The sequence below is a fragment of the Heterocephalus glaber genome, unplaced genomic scaffold, assembly GCF_053883595.1.
Source record: "Heterocephalus glaber isolate CG9 unplaced genomic scaffold, H.glaber_assembly_v1.0 deba00000901, whole genome shotgun sequence".
Classification (NCBI taxonomy): Eukaryota; Metazoa; Chordata; class Mammalia; order Rodentia; family Bathyergidae; genus Heterocephalus; species Heterocephalus glaber.
Window position 1 is genome coordinate 15607102 of NW_028258171.1, and position 19984 is coordinate 15627085.

Consider the following 19984-nt stretch of genomic DNA (forward strand, 5'->3'; position numbering starts at 1 on the left):
ACATGTGGCTCTTGAGCAGGCCTGCAAATAAAGATACCTCTGACTGGGAAGCATCCTTGCTGTAGTCCAGCTCCGCTGCCTGCAAACATTGAGAAAGTGTTGAGAGCTGCTATGATGTAAGCAAAGCTCAGGACACCTGTGAGCCGGAAGTGGGAGGAGACCCATCATTCTGCCTTTCCGGTAGAGCAGAAACATTCAGACATCTGCCAGCCCTGCACATGTTTGAGGCACATGGAAAAAGCCAATCCACAGACCTCAAGTGTGCCCACATGCCAGCTGAAGCATTACTTAAGTACATGCAGAAACATTTTTTCCAATGGGTGGACTTTGGCATAACAACTGAAAATTTGCAACTTTTAAAGTGCCAGTGCTTGTTGTTCATTATCTGTCTTCTATAGGGAAAATAAGGATTTTGGTGGGAGTTGTACTTAGTGGAATAAAATTCATTTGTTTAATCTGTAGAAAGGAGGGTGTCATTAAAGATGTTTCCACAGGTTGCTGAGATAATCTTGTGACGATATTTGTGACATTTTAAAAGGTTCTTTTTTTTTTTTTTTTTTAAATCAGGGATCAGATTCAGGACCTTGTGCTTTGGAGGCAGGCGCGGTACCACTGAGCTAAATCCCTGGCCCTAAGGTTGTTTCATTTGATGTGTAGATAGTTTAATAATCTAGGATTTTTTTTTAACCACTGTACCCAAAGTGTCTGACATTAGGCAGAGAGGGGGAGAACTTCTAGAAACCTGATTTAACTTGAAAACAAAGGAGAGAGTCAGTTTTAATCTTAGTTCCTTAGTTCTGTTTATGAGAAGTAGGTTATTGGGATTTTTTTATTAGTATATAATGATATTGTGTTTGGATTTGTGCTTCTGTGTTCCCAAGATAGGCTTTAAGAAATTTTAAAGGTATTTGGTAGTATTTGTTGAGTTGAATTAATTTGGTTCAGGAGTTTTGTCATTTTACAAACAGCTTCTTTGATTTTTAGCTTATTCACCATGTTAAGAGCTAATGTAAACCAAGAAAGTTGAGCAGACTAACACGCATAGCATTCTGGGAGGCGTTTGTGAAATTCTATTCCTGCAACCTAAAATCTCATCTCCCAGCAACGTGGCTTTATTACCATCATGCCTGGTCTCCTATACACTATACCTCTTACACCTTGAGGTTTGCGGCTCTCTGTCCCCTTGTTTCTTTTTTCCCCAGTGACTCAATGCATTAGAGTAACACTGTCTGTGGGTGTTTTTTAGCTTTTTACAAAGTTGTCTCATACTTTGCTTTATTTCCCTGTTGCAGCTCTGCTGAATAAGAGCAAGCTGAAAGAAGTTGCACCATTTTCTTCGCTTAATTTTGACTCTAAATCTTCCGCTTTAAAACAGCTGTGTCCCAGTTCTATTGGCGTTATAGATCTAAAATGGTTTTGTGTGTACACTGGAAGTTAGAAGACTAAGAAAATGTAAAAGTGGGAACTCTGTAGAAGTCAGAGGATAGTTTTGCATGGGAGTATTTGAACCATTGTCAGATGGTATAAATCACTAATTCTTTTATTTATGTGATCAAATTTATGAAAGGATGTGGAAAAGAGAATTTTACAGTTCTTTATATTAACTTCCAATGTTAGTTAAAGAGGGACATGAAACTTAATATTCCATCGTCAGAGGCCTCAGGCACTTCCTTCTGGTACACACAGTCTGCAGCAAGTGTTTTATGCAACTCTGAGTCTCTGTGCTCTTTTTTGGAGCTCTGGTTTTTGTTGTTTGGGGTTTTTTTGGTACCAGGGATCGAACTCAAATCCTTGCGCTTGCGCAGCAGGCGGCGAAACCACTGAGCTAAATCCCCAGCCCAAGCTCTGGTTTTTTATAAAACAAGTAAACCTGATAGCTGTGTATGTTCCCTAAGTTGAGTATTTTTTAAAGGCTTTTATCCTGCCTCCTGCCACCACACCCCGCCAGCGCTGGGAATCACACCCCAGCATGCTGGGCAGGTGTTCTACCACTGAGTTACATCTTCCACTCCCATATTCTTTTCAAAGGTGAACAAATATATATAGGTATCCTCTTAGGAGATAAACAATATTGTGCACATACATGCATACGTATGTGTACGTCTCTCTACCTTGCTTTTTCATTTAATAATATAATCTGAAGATCATTTTATATTTGTTTTTGTTTTTGTTTTTGTTTTTGGTACCGGGAATCAAACTCGGGTCCTTGCGCTTGTGCAGCAGGCGGTGAAACCACTGAGCTAAATCCCTGGCCCAAGATCATTTTCTATTAGTACATATACATATTCTAATATGCCTCAAAAATTTTTTTTGGTGGTAGTGGGGCTTGAACCCAGGATCATCTGCATATGCTACAGCAAGTGCTGGACTCTACTTGTGATCCTCCTGGCTCAGCCTCCTGAGTGGCTGGTATTATTATAGCCATGTGCCACCCTGATCAGCTAAAAAAAATGTATGTGTTTATTTATTGTTGTGGACCTAGGGATCAAACCCAGCACCCTAGCTGAGCTGCATCCCCAGCGTGCCTCAGTTCTTGTTTAATAGCTGCACAGTACTGGCCTGTACAGTATTTTATTCGTATAATCCCTGCTGATGGACTTTAGGGTTGCTCCAGTATCTTGGCTGTGATGGCTCACCCTGCAATGCATGTATCTTTCCACATTTTTGCCAATAGGACAATAATATTAAAGTAGTTACTTTCGGGTCTATTTTTCCCTCCGCTTTTTCACATGTTTTTTCTAGTTTTCTTTTTCCTGTCTATGTCCAGTTTTTCTCTCCTATCTCATCTTGTGGGGGTCACAGAGAAGAATATATGTGATTTCATGTGTATGTGATTATATCTGTACAAACTGTTTTCCAGTTATTGAATAGCTAATAGAATGTCCCATTCTTGAGTAATACCTGATGATTGGAATCATATAAAAATTTGCAATCAAATTCTGCTCCAGCTGCCTATGTAGCTCTCCTACCAATTAAAATTCCACCTGCCTGATTAGAAACGGCCACGGCACTGCCGCTGAGCGTAAGCAGAATCTCAGACCCTGTGTCCGTCCGTCCACTGAATACTGAGGAGGGAGAACCTCAAGGTTTGGTTTTTTGGGCAGCATTTTCTTACATGCATGTGTTTCCTCCCCACACGTTCTTTTCATCACAGTTTTCAAAAATGAAAAAGATGTCAATCAGAATTTCTGCTAGCAAATAATGGAAAAGATTCCAATAAAATGCTCCTGGGTAGCTCATAGAATTGCTGCTAGGTTTAGAGAGACAAACCAAGCTCCTCAGCCCGACACAGTGACCCAAACTGGTGCCCTTGTGGTCTAGTCCAGCACACCTCTGCCACTGAGCACTAAATGTTGCAGCTTGCCCTGCCACCAGTGAGACACTGGATGTCCTGGATGTCGCTGTCCTAGAACTTGATAATGCTACAGTTGCCACCGGTGAGGAGAAATTATCACATTGGTAGCACCTAGTAGGTCCTATATAAATGCACAATAATAAATAACTATATAATTTGCATGTCTGTTTACAATTAATGTATCCACTTGTCAAATGTATGCAAATTGTACTCTTTTCTTCCATTAAAAACAAACAAATAAGGATATTGATATGGAACCCTTTACGTTTTGGAATCCACACTCTTTCCTAGGCTATTTTGCATATTATATGGGACATTAGCTGTGTGACAGACTATTAAATGTTATAAATGTGGTTATGAGTATTAGTAAAGCTCAATTTCTTCTGCATGTCTTTCTTACCTCAGTGACCCTCTTCTGGGGCCCATGGGTTGGGTCCACTTCGGGAGATGACTGTGCCCTGCGGTCCTGTTTCTTGTCACTGGGGTTATCTACACTCAGAGTGGGACACAGCTTCGAGTCACTGAAAAAGAAAGTCAGACTGATAAACTCTAAGCTGAAAATATAAGCAGGAAGAAAAATAGTGCTCAAAAACCATAGTGAGACTGAAAGTGAGTGGCAGCCCCCTTATTTCTAGGTATGTAGCCTGCTGCTGTCAGCGGGCCCTTCAGTCACCGGCAGCCTGGCCAGCACCTGAAAGGACGCTCATGTTTCGCACCCTCCAGAGTTGTACCACAAGTTACCTGAGGTGATTTCCATTCTCTTCTTGCTTTGTTTCCTGCAGCCGGCCTAACACTGACAACAGACTGTCTTGAAGACAGCCACCTTACATGCTATTGGGGCTGCAGTGTCCAGAAATTATACGAAGCGCTGCAGAAGCACGCGTACTGCTTCCGGATCAGCACTCCGCAGGCGCTAGAAGATGCCCTGTATAGCGAGTATCTCCACCAAGAGCAGTACTTGTATCCTTTTACCCAGTGTTCCCTTTAGCATGCAACAACGGGACTTCTCGGCATACAATGAAACATTACTGGGTTATTACTTATCTTTGGTGTATTTTTATTCTTTGGCTAGAGTGGCAATTTGCCTTTACGTTTTCAAAAAGTATTAAAAAGGACAGCAAAGAAGAAATATATTGCCAGTTACCAAGAGACACTAAAATTGAAGACTTTGGGATGGTGCCCAGATCTCGTTATCCGTTGGTGGCACTGTTGACCTTAGCAGATGAGGATGACCGAGCAATTTATGATATTGTAAGTAGTTTTAAAATTCAGAAAGCATTACCTTGAAGTGATTTAGATGGTGGTTCTTAATTATTTTTTTGAAATAGAAAATTATTTTAATTTCTGAAGATAAGCATTTGGCCTGGCCACATTTTTCTTGACAACTGATGAAATAGGATGCGTGCCTGTGTAATTTTTATAGGTGCAGTAGCACCCTCAGGCTATGACCTGTTTTTCCCTATGGGTCACCAGAATATGACTTTATTTAGAAAATAAAAGATATGTTATTGAGTTAAGTTAATTTTATCTCTTTGTATCCTGTTTGCTAACATGTTAGTACAGAGTAATTAAGCGTAGTGGGCACCTAAAGGGCTCAGTGTTAACACAGTACCCGTCTTCTCATGTAGTTGTAGTCCCTTTGTCTTTATCAGTGCCCTGCTGCTCCGTATGTTCTCAGTAATTACAGTAACCTTGTCTTCTTATTATGTGCTAATTATTGCTTTAGTCTGGTAGTTTAACCCTATTCGGAAGATAAAAGCATCTCGGAGGTTGAAGAGGACTTGAGCCTTGGCTAGCATCTAAGTATGACAGGAATTTGTGCAGGATGAACACACCTCGTCTAAAACTTCGAGATCCAAAATGCTTCAAAATTGAAATGTTTTGAGCACTGACTTAATGTCACAAGTAGAGATTTCCACACCTGACTGCGTCTGGACCAAATGCATGTGTACTAAAATATTGGAGACTGCTGTGCCTTCTGAAGCACTCCAGTCTTCACCTTCACCTTTGACATTGTCTTCTGGCTTCCAGTGGAGACTCTTCAGCCTCCCAAGTACTGGGATTACAGACATGCACCACCATGCCTGGCCCACTCAAGAAGTCTCCTGGGCTCCAAGGTGTCTGGGTCGAAGCCCGCCTGCTGCCTTAAGTCTGTGTTCAGAAGAGGAAGAGAGATTGGTCTTCAGAGTCTGAGGAGGAGCTGCAGGAGGGCCTGCTGGGTCTCTTCTTAGAGGCCTTAGGCTAGCTCCCTGCTTGCTGCCTCCGCTGCCTGTCCAGAAGAAGCAGAAGGATGCCTCACTTGAAGATTCAGAATCAGAGAGGGAACAGGAGGAGCGTCCCCAGGGGGTTCTGACTCAGCCCTGAAGGGCAATCCCAGCCTCTCACCTCAGTCCTGTGGCCAGGAGTGGAAGAGGGAGTGGTCACCGAGGCTAAGGAGGATGAGCAGGGGCGAAAGTCCCTGTGCTTGGACTCAGCCCCCAGGGAAGACATCAGGCTCCCGCAAGAGGTGGGGGGAGTATCTGTGCCTGTCGGGGAAGAAGCAGCAGGTACCATCACCACGGCTAGGCCCGTGCCTTTAATGCACACAAGTGTTGTGGAGAAGCCTTGTGGCCTCAAGAGGAAGAAGAGGAAGCACCTGTCCTCAGTGCTGCCTGAGCACCACGAGGCCTTCACCAAGCTGCTCGAGGACCCTGTCATCCAGGGATTCCTGGCCTGGGACATAAACCTAAAGGCCTCTGACAAGAACTTCTTAGCCACAGTCATTGCCCACTTCAGCTGGGCCGGCCTCTTCCCCTGGCAGTTCCAGAGGATCCACTTCTTCCTGGCGCTCTACCCGGCCAACAACATGGCGCAAGACAACCAGGAGCCTAAACTACACACGTTCTTCTTCCCCTATGGGACGAATTTCCACAAGATCCCCCAGTTCCAGAAGGTGCACTCCCAGTTCACCCGCTGCATGGACTGGAAGCTCAGGGTGACTGAGAGGAGTGTGAGGAGATCAAGCTTACAACCAACCCTGTGCTCTGGGTGTGGGGCTGAGATCGCACCCTCACCCCGGGACCCTGGAGCCCTGAGGACGTCGGCTTCGAAGAAGTGGCCGGGGAGCAATGAAGCAGAGTCACCTCAGCTCACTCCCCAGAGCCAGAGAGCCCATGGCGGAACCATGGGGGACGAGTCTTCCTCTGGCACCAAGATTCCTGTGAATTAGAAGCTGGACATCTGCTATTTTTATAGAGTTGGTTCTCCATAGCCTTGATAGCAATTGGAGATGCCCTGTAGAGTGTCAGGGAATTATTTAAAATATACCAGTAGATCCATAGGCACGTCAAAGATTCCTTTTCTATATTGTATAAACTGTATTGGTTTATTGTAAAATTTGCCCAGAGAAATATTACTATATATATTTGAAGTGAGATATTATGCATACTTGTATTCCTCTTAAAGTGTTTTGATAGGTATTTTAACGGAAAAAAAAAAAAACTGGATAAAATGCTCTGTAGGCTCTGATTGTAAAGTGTGTTTCAGACAAAGGACTTTCACAGTTAGACTTGGGTCGCCTCCCAGGATATCTCTCTCTCTCTCTCTCTCTCTCTCTCTCTCTCTCTCTCTCTCTCTCTCTCTCTATATATATATATATATATATATATATCTGAAACAATCCAGAGTCTAAAACACATATAGTCTTTAGCATTTCAGTTAACGGATACTCACCCTGCACATGAAATCAACTTTTGCTGAAATTGTAATGATCTTTTGGTATAATAATGCCCTTAAACATGATTTACTCGATTTACTACCTTTTTGAAGTGCTTGCTATAGATAATGCTCATTAACAAAAGTACAGTAACAATTTCATGACCTTTGTGTAATATATAAAGTACACCCACTAATATTTGCTTACTTTTTCCTTCTAACAGTCTAGCGTGTTAGGGCAAATGCCCATATAGACCCTGAAGCAGAGTCAAAACTCCCAGTTATTTCCTTATTTAATTTGCTCACTACTAGGATCAAACCTCAGCCCTCACACTGGGCAAATGAACTACCACTAAGCTACAGCCCAACTCCTCCCTAACCTTTTTTTTTTAATCATATCTTCAATTAAAAAAAATTATCAAATTGAAGTTTCAAGGAGCTGAAGTCAGCTTTTCTTTTTCTTTTTTTTAATTAAGAGTTATGGAAGCTGTGTTTTTGTACACTTATAGCCATTTGTACTTCCTTTGAGAAGTGTCTGTTCCATTTTATTTGCCTCTTTGTTTTTTTCGTTTTTTATTCTTTGGTACCAGGGATCAAACTCGAGACCTTGCGCTTGCAAGGCACGTGGTGGCACCACTGAGCTAAATCCCCGGCCCTGATTGGGCTATTTTTGATGATAAGTTTTTTGGGTTTTTTTCTTTCTTTCTTTCTTTTTGATACTGGGGATCGAACTCGGGACCTTATGCTTGCGAGGCAAGCAGCAGAACCACTGAGCTAAATCCCCGGCCCAATGATAAGGTTTTTTTGAATTCTTTATTCTAGATATAAATCTGTTGGGTGAGTAGCTGACAAAGATTTTTCTCCCATTTGACAGACTCTCTTTGCTCTGTTGGTTGCTTCCCTTGCTGTGTAGAAACTTTTAAATTTGATGTAGTCCCTTTTCTTAATTCTTGCTATTATTTCCTGTGCCGTTAGAGTCCTAGTCAGGGAGTCTTTGCCTGTGACTATTGGCTTCAGGTGTTTCCTCTGTTTCCTTCTAGCAGTTTCAAAGTTTCAGGTCTCATACCCAGGTCTTTGGTCCACTTTGAATAGATTTTAGTACAGGGTGAGAGAGAGAGATCTAGTTTCAGTCTACATTTAGATATTCAGTTTTCTCAGCACTGTTTGTTAAAGAGGCTGACTTTTCCCCAACATTCGTTTTTGGCTCCTTTGTCAGGAATCAGGTAGCTGTAGTTGTGTGGGTTTGTTTCTTTGTGCTCCATTCTATTCCACTGGTCTACATTGTACTTTGGTGCCCATGCCATGCTGCTTTTGCTACTAGGGCTTTACAGTATAATTTGAAACTGAGTATTGTGATGCCTCTAGAATGCTGTTTGCATAGAATTGCTTTGGCTCTTCTGGGTCTTTTGTGTTTCCATATAAATTTTAGGATTTCTTTTCTAATTCTGTGAAGAATATCATTGGAATTTTGATAGGGATTGCATTAAATCAATAATTGCTTTGAGTAATATGGCCATTTTAACAATACTAATTCTGCCAATTCATGAATATGAGAAGTCTTTCCATCTTCTAGTGTATTCTTCACTTTCTTTCTTCAGTGTTCTATAATTTTCATTGTAGAAGTCTTTCAACTCCTTAGAGTTGGATATCCAGTTTTCCTAGGACTGTTTTTTTACCTAGGTTGATTCCTAAGTATTTTACTTACTTAATTTTTCTGAAGCTATTGTGAGTGGAGCTATTTTCCTGATTTCCTTCTCATCTAGTTCATTAGTTGTGTATAGAAAAGCCACAGATTTTTTAAATGTTGACTTTTGAATCCTGCTACTTTGCTGAATTTATCAGCTTTACAAGACTTTTGGTGGAGCCTTTAGGATTTTCTAAGTACAGGATCATATCATCCACAGAAAAGGATAATATGACTTCTGTTTTTCTTATTTGTGTCCCTTTTTATTTCTTTCTCTTGCCTAATTTCTCCAGTTCAAGTTTCAAGTACTATACTGAATAAGAGTAGTGAGAGTGGATGGACATCTTTGTCTCATTCCTGATTTTAGAGGAACTGCTTTTAGTTCTTCCCCATTCCATATGGTGTAGGTTGTGGATTTGTTGTAGATAGCCTATTATACTGAAGTACGATCTTTTGATAAAAGTCTTTTCTTACCAAGGCTTTTATCCTGGAAGGATGTTGAATTTTGTTAAAAGCTGTGCATCAATTGAGATAAGTATGTGATTTGTACCCTTCATTCTATGTATGTGGTGTGTTGTTTATTGATTTGCATATGTTGAACCATCCTTGTATTCCTGGAATGAAACCAATGATGTGTGATCTTTTAATTTGTTGTTGAATCCGGTTTGTATTTTATTAAGAGTTTTTGCATCTATGTTCACTATGGATATTGGTCTGCAGTTTTCTCTTTTTTTGTTATGTCTTTGTCCAGTTTTTCTATCAAGGAGATATTGGGCTCATAGATTGAGTTTTCTATCACATGGAGTAGTTTGAGGAACATTGGTGTCCTTCCTCAAATGTCTGGTTAGGGCCAGGGATTTAGCTCAGTGGTTTCGCTGCCTGCTGTGCAAGCGCAAGGACCCGAGTTCGATCCCCAGTACCAAAAAAAAAATGTCTGGTAAAATTCAGCAGTGAATCTGTCTGGTCCTGGACTTTTCTTTGTTGGTAGACTTTATAACTACTTCAATCTCATTTCTTGTTACTGATCTGTTGAGGTTTTTTTATATGTTGCTGGGTCAATTTTGGTAGGTCATATGTGTCTAGAAATTTGTTGGTTTCTTCTAGATTCTCCAATGTATTAGAATATAGGGGGCCGAGGATTTAGCTCAGCGGTTCCACTGCCTGCCTCACAAGCGCAAGGTCCCGAGTTCAATCCCTGGCACCAAAAAAAAAAAAAAAGAATATAGGCTTTCAAAATAGTCCCCATCGAGTCTCTGGATTTCAGCACTGTCTGATGTCGCATACACCTTCCCATCTCTAATTGTATTGATTTGGGTCTTCTCTCTCTTTTGGTTTGGCTAAGGGTTTATTAGTTTTGTTTATCTTTCTTTTCTTTTGATCCTTTGTATTGCTCTTTTACTCTCTATTTCATTAATCTTCATTCTCATCTTATTTCCTTCCTTCTGCCAGGTTTGGTTTTCATTTGTTCTTGTTTTCCTAAGACTTTGAGTTGTATTACTAGGTTATTATTTGAGATCTCTCTGATGTTTTGATAGAGGCCCTCACAGCTATAACTTCCCTCAGCTGTATCTCAGAGATTCTGGTGTCTCATGTTTGATTATTTTCTAATTCTCAATACTTTACTCTTCCTCCTCCATGTGTAGAATTCTTTTAAGTATGTTCTGCAATACAGGCTTAGTGGTCATGAAGTTCTTTCACTTATGCTTACCTTGGAAGATGTTTCTTTCTCCTTTAATTTTAAAGGATAGCTTTGGTGGCTGTAGTAATCTAGGTTGGCAGTCATTTTCTTTCAGGGCCTGAAATACATCATTTCATGGTCTCCTGGCCTTGGAGTTTCTGCAGAGAAGTTTGCAGTTATTCTGCTGGATTTACCTCTGTAAGTGACGTGGGATTTCTGTCCTGCAGCTTTCAATATTCTTTCCTTGTTCTGTACTCTCAGCATTTTTAACTAGGATACGACCTAGGGAGGTTCTTTTCTGCCCAGGCCTGTGTGGGGTTCTGAATGCCTCCTGTTCCTGGATGTCATATCTTTTCCAAGATGTGAGAAGACTTGTTATTATTTCATTGAAGAGATTTTCTGTGCCATTAGTTTGAACCTCTGGCACCCTCTTCTACACTAAACATTCATAAATTTAGTCTTTTAACTATGTCCCAGACTTCTTGGGTGTTTTGTTCATGATTTCTCCTCTTTATTAGTGTGAGTGTGATAATTCATCACATATTTTTGTGACTGAAAGCACCCAGGTATACGAATGACTTTTGCACAGGTGTAACAGTTTTAAGTACACACGCTGTATTCATGGGGAAACAGGTCACCAAGCAGACCATCTAGTGACATGTCACTGTCCATGGTAATTGTGGCATTGCTTTCTGACAGTGCCATCTGAGTGCCGTGGCCGCCCCCACAGTCCTGGGTGAGACTGATCAAAGCCCTGATGGGTCCTCACTACACAGTTTTCCAAAAAGCTGAGATCTCAAGAAATTTTATTGTTCACAAATGCAGATGTGCAAAAAGGACTTGTCTGCATTTATTGAAGAAGTTTCAATGTTTGTATACATAATCCTTTCACTCACAAAGTAAGGGTTGTGAAAATGCACTTCCATGGATACAGGTTTGCAAAAAATACGTAAACAATTAGAACACTCTAAAAGGCTTTATATGGTTTATACCTCCAGTATTGCAAACGATGTGAAGATGAAATACACAGTGTAGCTAATTGTAAGAATCATGCTGACAATTTAAAATAATGGGGGAAAATTGGACAAAAGAAAAAAATTTTAGTTTCTTTTTTTTTTTTTTTTTTTTGGTACCAGGGCTCGAACTCGGGACCTTGTGCTTGCAAGGCAGGTGCCAGAACCACTGAGCTAAATCCCTGGCCCAAGAAAAAAATTTTAAATTAGAAATTTGACATACGAGAAACTATCACAAGGATAAATCATGGGCCATCACATGAAGATGGTCCACAAGAGCCAACTGCCCTTCACAGACTGTGCCTGTATTTGAAGTCATTCATTGCAGCGAATATCTGCTTTTTTTCCCTCTTAGGACATTGCTATCTTTGTAGAATTTGTTCACATTTGTTTTCTTTGTGGTGCTTAGGTTTTTTATTTTTAATTTTCTATGATTTCATATAAACCATAAGCATTCCCAATTATATAGGTCTCTTTATTTTTATTGAAGAAGCATTTTTACATGTTTATGAAATAATATAAGAAGGTTAAGTACTGACTAGTGTTCAATTTTTATTTTAGATTTCCATGGTATCAGTAATTCATATGCCTGATAAGACTTATAAACTTCCCTGCAGAATATTGTATCAATATTTACTCCTGGCTCAAGGTCAATTTCATGATCTTAAGGTAAGTTGTACCTTATTTCTGTCTCCTTTGTTTACAGAGTTTCAAAGAATGCCTGTTTATAATGCCATAATTATACTTTTCAGTTATTATAGAAGTTAACTGTTCTTTGCTATTGGATTTGCTAGCAAATAAATTTTAAGTAGCTCTCACGAGCCCCAGATTTAAAGAGTAATTGTTTCTTATAATTATCTTTACACTTTTTTTCCAGCAACTTTTCATGTCTGCAAATAATAATTCCACTCCCTCCAGCGGTCCCTCACCAGAAGAGAAGAACGCAGACCGCAGTTTGCTGGAGAGGGCTGGACTGTGTGAAGGCGAGGCAGAGCCTTCGGAGGACAGCAGCAAGGACTGCGTCGTGTGCCAGAATGGGAGTGTGAACTGGGTGCTCCTGCCCTGCCGGCACGCGTGCCTGTGCGATGGCTGTGTCCCGTATTTCCAGCAGTGCCCGATGTGCAGGCAGTTTGTGCAGGAATCCTTTGCACTTTGCAGTCAGAAAGAACAAGACAAAGACAAACTGAAAACTCTTTGAAGATGCTGTGGCAACTGAAAAGTACACTTTCTAGCTGACATGCAGACAGCTGTGTCCTTAGAATTAATCCTGACACGGAGTCAACAGTATTGACCATCAAAGGAAATTCTACGTTAACCCCATTTATGCAATACAGGGATGAAGGAAGCGAAATGATTCCTTTCCGCTCAGTGTGGTGAACGCTGGACTGCTGCGTTAACACAGAAAAATCCAGAAGAATGTAAATATTCGGCTTTTTGTCAGCTACATGATTTCATATAATCATTCTAGAAAGCAGTCCAGCTGAAATTTGGGGAGCTAAAAGTCTCACGATTGCGGAATATCTTGCTCTTGACATAATCCGGAGTGAAGTTAGGAAGAAACTTATTTCTCTTTAAAGTCATTGTATGTTCCTCAGTTTACGTTCCTCAGTTGGAAAGGGCTTCTTTCTTTAAATCCTTTCCTGAGATACGCTTTTGTAAATATCAATCTCTCTGGTTTCTAATTTCCCTTAACATCATTATTACATAAGCACAAGTCTTAATCTTTAAATATAGGTTGTTAAATCATAAATGCAAGATACAATTCTTAACTGTTCCCAGGGTATCATATATTAAAATGATACTGATCTATAGGCAGCAGATATATAAAACCCAGATAATAAAATTTCTTGGATAGTTAAACTAATCAGCTTGCTTGTCAAATATGATTAGATTAGCAGAAGTATCAGGGAAGATCTGTGAGACTTAATCCCTTCCCTTAGATTTCCTCCTCTATTCACAAAAGGAGGGGTTTTGGAAAAATTACTAAAAAAAATAGCCATTTTTTTCTAGAGTATTTTTATTCCAAATAAACCTGGTATCCCTCTGAATTATAAATGACTTTTTTATACCTTGTTATATCTGTCTAAGCATTGAGGAACTTGATAGGCAAAGTACCCCTTTCCAAGGTGACTAAGAATGAGGTGGTGAACCTATGGCACGCATGCCGCAGCTGGCTATTTGTTATTGAAAGCTCTGAAAGGCTCGCCATCACTGACTTACAATAAAAAGAGAAAATTGAGCTTCCTTCTGTGAAAATAACGTTCAGCTCACCAAGAATGTACACCAGGGCAAATAAATTGTGACGTTCAGGGAGACTTTTCAAGCCTTTTTTGTCCTGTTTGTATTAAAAATAGTGGCTTACCTTTCTTCAGTGTTTTTGATGTCATTTCATTCCAGTCAGATACTGCAGTTTCAGGAAGACAGCTGCGGGCTGGGGATGTGGCTCGGTGGTAGAGCCCTTGCATAGCACGTAGGAGGCCTTGGGTTCAATTCTCAGTACTGCAAAAAAACAAAAAAAAAATCTGTTCTTCATTTGTATAAACCAAATCAAACTGACCTACACTCAATAACTATGTTATAAATAACTTGTAGGATCTGGCTACAAAGGATCAGGCAAGACCCCTGACCTCAAAATATTTGTGCCTAGGGCCGGGGATTTAGCTCAGTGGCACCAGGCCTGCCTCACAAGCACAAGGTCCTAAGTTTGATCCCCAGTATATATATATTTGTGCCTAAAGGGAGCATGGGTGGCTAGTTGAAACACCTCTGGCATGCTGGAAGTCACTACTGTGGGTGCTTGTGGCCAGCAGTGTAACAGAGGCCTGAGCAGTCACCCTGTCCTGTAAGTCAGGCTTATTCCTTCCCTCCATCCTGCCTGTCCTGCCAGCCTTTACACATCTGTTTGCTCCTCATCCTCCTAGAAGTGTACATAGTTGCTTTCTCTTGGGAATTAGATTTTCACAACCCTGTAATCCTCTACTTTTCATATCGTTTTTATAACCTCTGTGGTAAAATATACAAAACAAAAATTTTACTCTTTCATCCCAAACTGAAGCTCTGTGCCATTAAAACTAACCCCCGTTCTGTCCCCACTCTCCAGTCTCCGGTGACCATCATCCTACTTCCTGTCTATGAACTTGACCATTCCAGGTTCCCATATAAATGGAATCAGACTATTTGATCTTTAAGTCTGGGGTCCTTCCCTTAGTATGCTTTCTTTTTTTTTTTTTTTTTTTTTTTTTGGTACCGGGGATCGAACTCGGTTCCTTGCGCTTGCGCAGCAGCCAGCGAAACCACTGAGCTAAATCCCCGGCCCTCTTAGTACGATTTCTAGGTTCATCCATACTGTGGCTTGTATCAGAATTTCTTCCCTTTAAAGGGTAGTACTCATTTTGATTCCATTTGTCCATTACTTTTCATTCCTCTTAAACAGTATCTCCTCTGTGCTTGCTGCAGCTAAAGCAATTGGTTTTTCTGCCCCCAGTGGTAGTAATGATGAAGAATTTGGGAGACAATCACAGAAAAGCAAGTACAAATGGCTCCGACTTAACAGTGCTTCTTTCTACTTAGCATATTTCAACTTTGTGATGTTGTAAGAGTGATACACATTCAGTAGAAACCATACTTCCAATTCTGACTTTTAGATTTTCCTGGGCTTGTGATATGCAGCCTGATAGCCTCTCCCAATCAGCACACCGTCATGAGGGTAAGCAATGGGCAACTATAGTGTGCCATATTGCCGAGTTAAGATGGGTTAGGGTTGGTGTATTAAATGCATTTTCTACTTAGGACATTCTCACCTTACCTTTGCTATTGGAACACCACCCCATCTGTCGTAAGAAGCATCCCTACACTGACTCCTAGAAGCTGATGTCAGAATTTTCCAGTGGCTGTGACCAGTGACATGCTAGGGGAACATATGTAAAATCATTTGATTTGGATGCATTATTAGAAAGCTAAAATATTTGATTTATATCCATTAGTTGTTACTTTGCAAAAGTCCCAGCCAGGGCTACATTCACACAGACTTGCCAGTGATTAGCTGCCTCCTCTCCCAGGGATCCCTTCTTGCTTCCCACTTGGCAGCTACTGAGAGTTCTTGTTATCTAATCAGGCTTCAGGGAAGGAACCGAAAACCTACTTGAGGACCTGATGCAAAGCACTGGGTTTTCTCCCTTGGGATTATCTGACTTCCTAAGCTTTACCGTCAGGGGAGGAGGAACTTCGCCTTGGCTTGTGCGAATTTGAAGCATTGATTGTAGACAGTAGGGGTTTGCCAAGGTGGGAGGAAATGAGGTCAGCCACAGTGACTGTCCTGCCTCAGATGGCCCTTGTCCCTCTGGACGGTTCCCTTGCCCCATTTCCCAAGACTCAAACACTGAGCCTTTCACCAACCATGTCGCTTTCATGGCTCCCTTTTTTTTTTTTTTTTTGGTACCGGGGATCGAACTCGGGTCCTTGCTCTTGTGAGACAGGCGGCATAACCACTGAGCTAAACCCCCGGCCCTCATGCCTCCCTCATTACATTCCTCCAAAGTCTTCCTCGACACCTTGACCTCTATTTCCTGGATCCCTGCTTTCTTGTTCAACCATTTCAAGCTTGTTTCCATCCTTGCTTGCTTACTTTGCCCACTCTGCCTGTCCACCAACCTGCAAACTTGGCTTAGCTATGTGACTGTTACTACAGGGACCTGTCCAGTGGATGGTCAGGAGAAAAGGGAAGCTGCCACGGGTGGGGAGAGAATATGCAGGGGAGAGGTGACCTCACATTCAGATCCGGGTCAGGGGTCAGAGAAATCCTTGAGAATTTTAGTAAGGCTTGAAGGAGGTTAGAAAGTGAGTCATGACTGTCTAAGTGAAGAGGGTTTTTTCTTTTGCTTTCTCAGGGACATCACCCCAACAGTTATTCCTCATCATTTCTCTCCTCTCTGCTGGATCATTCTTATGAGCATCAAACGTACTGCAAAAGTATACTGTGCACCTCCTTCGTCCTATATCTTCAACCTGACCTATGTCATTCAGCTTCAAGCTATGCTAGGTATCACTGAGACTGAAGCCCCCCACCCCAGCCTGGCCTGGCTTCTTATTCAGTCCGTGCTCTTATTTAATTTCCATTCTTCTATTTTCCTTGGCTCCAGACACCCTGAGAAAGTAGTCTACCCCAGTGATTCCCCAGTGCTGGCGCAAATTAATCCTGGACATACCAACTCAGAAGTTCCCTGGGAAACCTGAATACATGGGGAAGTCTGGGATCCTCCAAGCCCACACTGCAGTCATTTTTGTTTTCCTGTCTCGTCCACCGTTAGCTCCACCTCTTCTTTTATATTCCTGTTGTTCTACTTGAACTGTTTTCCCACAGGTGCCCAGTCAGCTCTGTGTTCCCCACCCAGCAGGTCTTTTCTCTTGCATCATTTCCCGCCCAAGTGTTCCACACATAACTCCTTTTCTCCACTAGAAACTCACTTCTCTTGGCTTCTTTATTTTTGTTTTTGTTTTGTTTTGTTTGGGTACAGAGGATCTAACTCTGGACCTTGCACTTTCGAGGCAGACGACTACGATGGAATCACTGAGCTAAATCCCCAGCCCTGTTTTTTGTTTATTGAGACAAGGTCTGGCTATGTAGTTCAGACTGACTTGTGATAACTACATAATTGTAGCCCGGGCTGGCCTTGAACTCTCAGCCATCCTCCTGCCTCAGCCTTCAAAGTGCTGGGATCACAGGCCTGCGCCACCACACCTGGCTATTGGCTTCTGACTCACCACAATCCACTGCATTTAAGTGGTGCTTGAGAATTGCAAAGCTGGGCGTGGTGGCACATGCCACCACTCAGGAAGCTGAGGCAAGAGGATCGTTGTGAGTTTGAGGCCATCCTGGGCTCCAAAGGGAGACCCTGTGTCAAAAGAAAGAAAGAAAAAGAATTGTGTCTGAGAGTCAAGGAAAACTGAGATCGCCAGGTCCAGCCTTCTTAAACTTGTGTTTCACTAAGTGAAATCCCACCAGGGTTCTTTATATAGAGACTCTTGGGTGACTCTGACTCGGTGGTCAGATGTCACGGCCCAAGGTGACTGCTTTCCCTCTCAAACGCCCTCCGCATCACTTCAGACCGGTGTCTCCCGTTGAGCTCCATCCCCATGCAGCGGACGCCCAAGAGTCCGGGGTGGACCCGCTGTTCTCGGAGAGCCTGATGCTCCCCACTCTCGCCTCCGGCTTCCAACTCACTTCTAGGCCAGTTCTCCTCCCATCATTGTAATATGATGTCTTTAACTCTTTTGGGAAGATATCTAGGAGGGGAACAGCTGAGTCGAATGGAATTTATAATTTTAGTTTTTTGAGGAATCTTCTAAATGTCTTTCAACTCTCCCTTCAGCCCTGCCACCCAGAACATGCCAGGGTTCTCATTCCGAAGCTAGAGGACTCTGAAGCATGCTGGTAGCAGCTCTGCAGCCCCTTAGTCCCTCCCAAGTAGCCATTCATCCTCCACACTCAGGCCTTTACAAAACAAATGAGGTCACTTGGATTAAAACCTTTTACTGGGCCGAGGATGTAGCTCAGTGGCACTGCATCTGCCTTGCAAGCATAAGGTCCTGAGTTCGATCCCCAGTACCGGAAACACACACACACACACACACACACCTTCACTGGCTCCCTTTTACCCTCAAGGAAGCTTCCTTGCACCCATCCCCTCCTGACTCCCCAAAGCCTCGTGTCCGTGTCCCAGCACAAGCCATGCCCCACTGGCTGCACATGCTCCCGGCAGTGCTGACCCACAGGGCTCTGTGCACCCAGGGCTGGTTCTCCTGTCCTGAGGCCTTGCCGGGCCCTCCTGGCCGAAGTGGGTCCCACTGCTGTCTGCGTCTGGGCGCTCAGCACGCGGTGTGTTATTTGCTTGCTTACCTCTCTGACTCTCCATGGAGAAAAACTGCTCAGGACAGGAACTGGCTTGTTTAACTATGTATTCCCGGTGCTTTGCCCAGATCTCGCTGTTTAACAAATATTTGCTAAAGAAGTGAGTCTTTCTGAGCAATCACTGCAATGATTTCAAACAGAGCAACATAACCATATTCGCACTTTAGAAATAACAGTATTGCAGGTGGCTCAGTGTAGCAGTCTGCACTGGGAGGTGGGGAAAGTATTGGAACTCATGTTTGTTTGTTTATTTTGAAATAGAGTCTCGCTATGTAATCCAGGCTGGCTTTCAACTCACTATGTAGCTCAGCCTGGCCTCAAACTCAGTGATCCTCCTGCCTCAGCCTCCTGAGTGCTGAGATTACAAGTGTGCACCACCTGGCTTTATGTTTATTTTTATCTAAACAAGAGATTAAATTTTAGTAATATTGGATTAGTTGTAGACTATGTCATTCATTCGTAAATAAATATGCAAGTTTGGAGGGTGGCTTGGCCTTTGAATTGGGGGAATAGTAGAGTCAGGAAAATAAGGAACAAAATGCTATTGCAGGGGCTGGGGACTTAGCTCAGTGGTGCCACTGCCTGCCTCAAAAGCGAAAGGTCCCAAGTTCGATCCCTGGTACCACAAACAAACATAAGCATAAGTAGTTGAGAATAAAACACTTAAAAAATAAAAATAAAAATAAATGCTATTGCAGTAGCAGGTGAGGAAACGTTGAGTCCAAGGCCTTTATGTTTGATGTGATGGTGAGAGCCTCGGGTAATTCATGCTCAGGAGGTGACAGCAGTGAATCTGGAGTGCATATCCATTACTATGGTTTGAATATGGTCTGAGTGTCCCCAGGAGTCCAGGTGCTGAGATTTCAGCCCTTGGGAGGTATTAAGAGGGTAGAAACTTAACCCAACTATGGTGTTTGGGGTGAGGCCTCGGGAGGGAGGTGATCAGCATTAGATAAGCTCATCAGGGTGAAGTCCCTGTGAATGAATCTGGCGACTTTATAAGGAGAGCCTATAATTTTGCAGTGTCCTAAGGGTTCAGAGAGAGGCAGCCTGGGTCCAGTATTTAGGGTGGAAGGGACAGGAAGTCCCATGGGCCAGAGTGAGAAAGAGCTTGGGGCTCGCAAGGAACAGAGGCCGCTGCCCCGAATTGAATGAGGGAGGAGCGGAGTGGACCAAGTGCGAGAGAGGGCAGCGGGAGCATGGGCCGGAGAGCTTTTCTGAACGCTGTTTAAAGCCTGAGAGAGGAAAGTATTTGGTGATGGGGTGGATCTAAGTGTTAGATGGGATGTTGCCTGCCTTGGGCGGGTGCGGGGGCCGGGGCGGGGGGCGGGGCGGGCGGGAGCTCAGTGGTAAAGCTTCTGCCTAGCTTGCCTAAGGCCCTGGATCAGATCCCCAGATAGCCAAAGAAAAAATAGATACTGAACATGTTTGTTTTATTTATCTCATTGAACCTCCAGGCATCCAATCTCTGCTATCTTTATCATAGGCTTTACAGAAATTCTGCAAAAAGTACGCACCAGGCGCAGGACTAAGTCAATTCGTTTAGGAGGAGGAATAGCTGTATATACGTTTCCTGTGCTCTAAATGCTTCATATTTGCTTCAGAAAACAGGCTGTTGCCTCTCAGCTCTAAACCTACCCTGCCGTCCTCCACT

The 19984-nt window shown here is 42.6% G+C and overlaps 1 protein-coding gene, 1 long non-coding RNA gene and 1 pseudogene across 3 annotated transcripts in view; 2 read left to right on the top strand and 1 right to left on the bottom strand.

Moving 5' to 3' along the window:
* Cgrrf1 (cell growth regulator with ring finger domain 1) overlaps positions 1-13790 on the top strand; it is a 28702-nt gene extending 14912 nt beyond the window's left edge. For both annotated transcript variants that reach the window (XM_004835509.4, XM_004835508.4), the window contains exons 3-6: positions 4138-4315; positions 4459-4606; positions 11985-12092; positions 12301-13790. In XM_004835509.4, the coding sequence (XP_004835566.1) occupies positions 4138-4315; positions 4459-4606; positions 11985-12092; positions 12301-12621 (755 nt within the window). In that variant the 3' untranslated portion in view covers positions 12622-13790. The remainder of the gene's footprint in view (positions 1-4137; positions 4316-4458; positions 4607-11984; positions 12093-12300) is intronic.
* LOC106009947 (uncharacterized) lies at positions 2258-19598 on the bottom strand. The gene is made up of 3 exons (XR_001183906.3): positions 17184-19598; positions 13786-13922; positions 2258-3876 (listed from the first exon to the last, which is right to left on the bottom strand). It is a non-coding gene; the product is annotated as an uncharacterized LOC106009947 (long non-coding RNA).
* On the top strand, positions 4613-9953 carry LOC106009946 (speedy protein E4 pseudogene; annotated as a pseudogene).
* Positions 19599-19984: the final 386 nt, after the last annotated feature.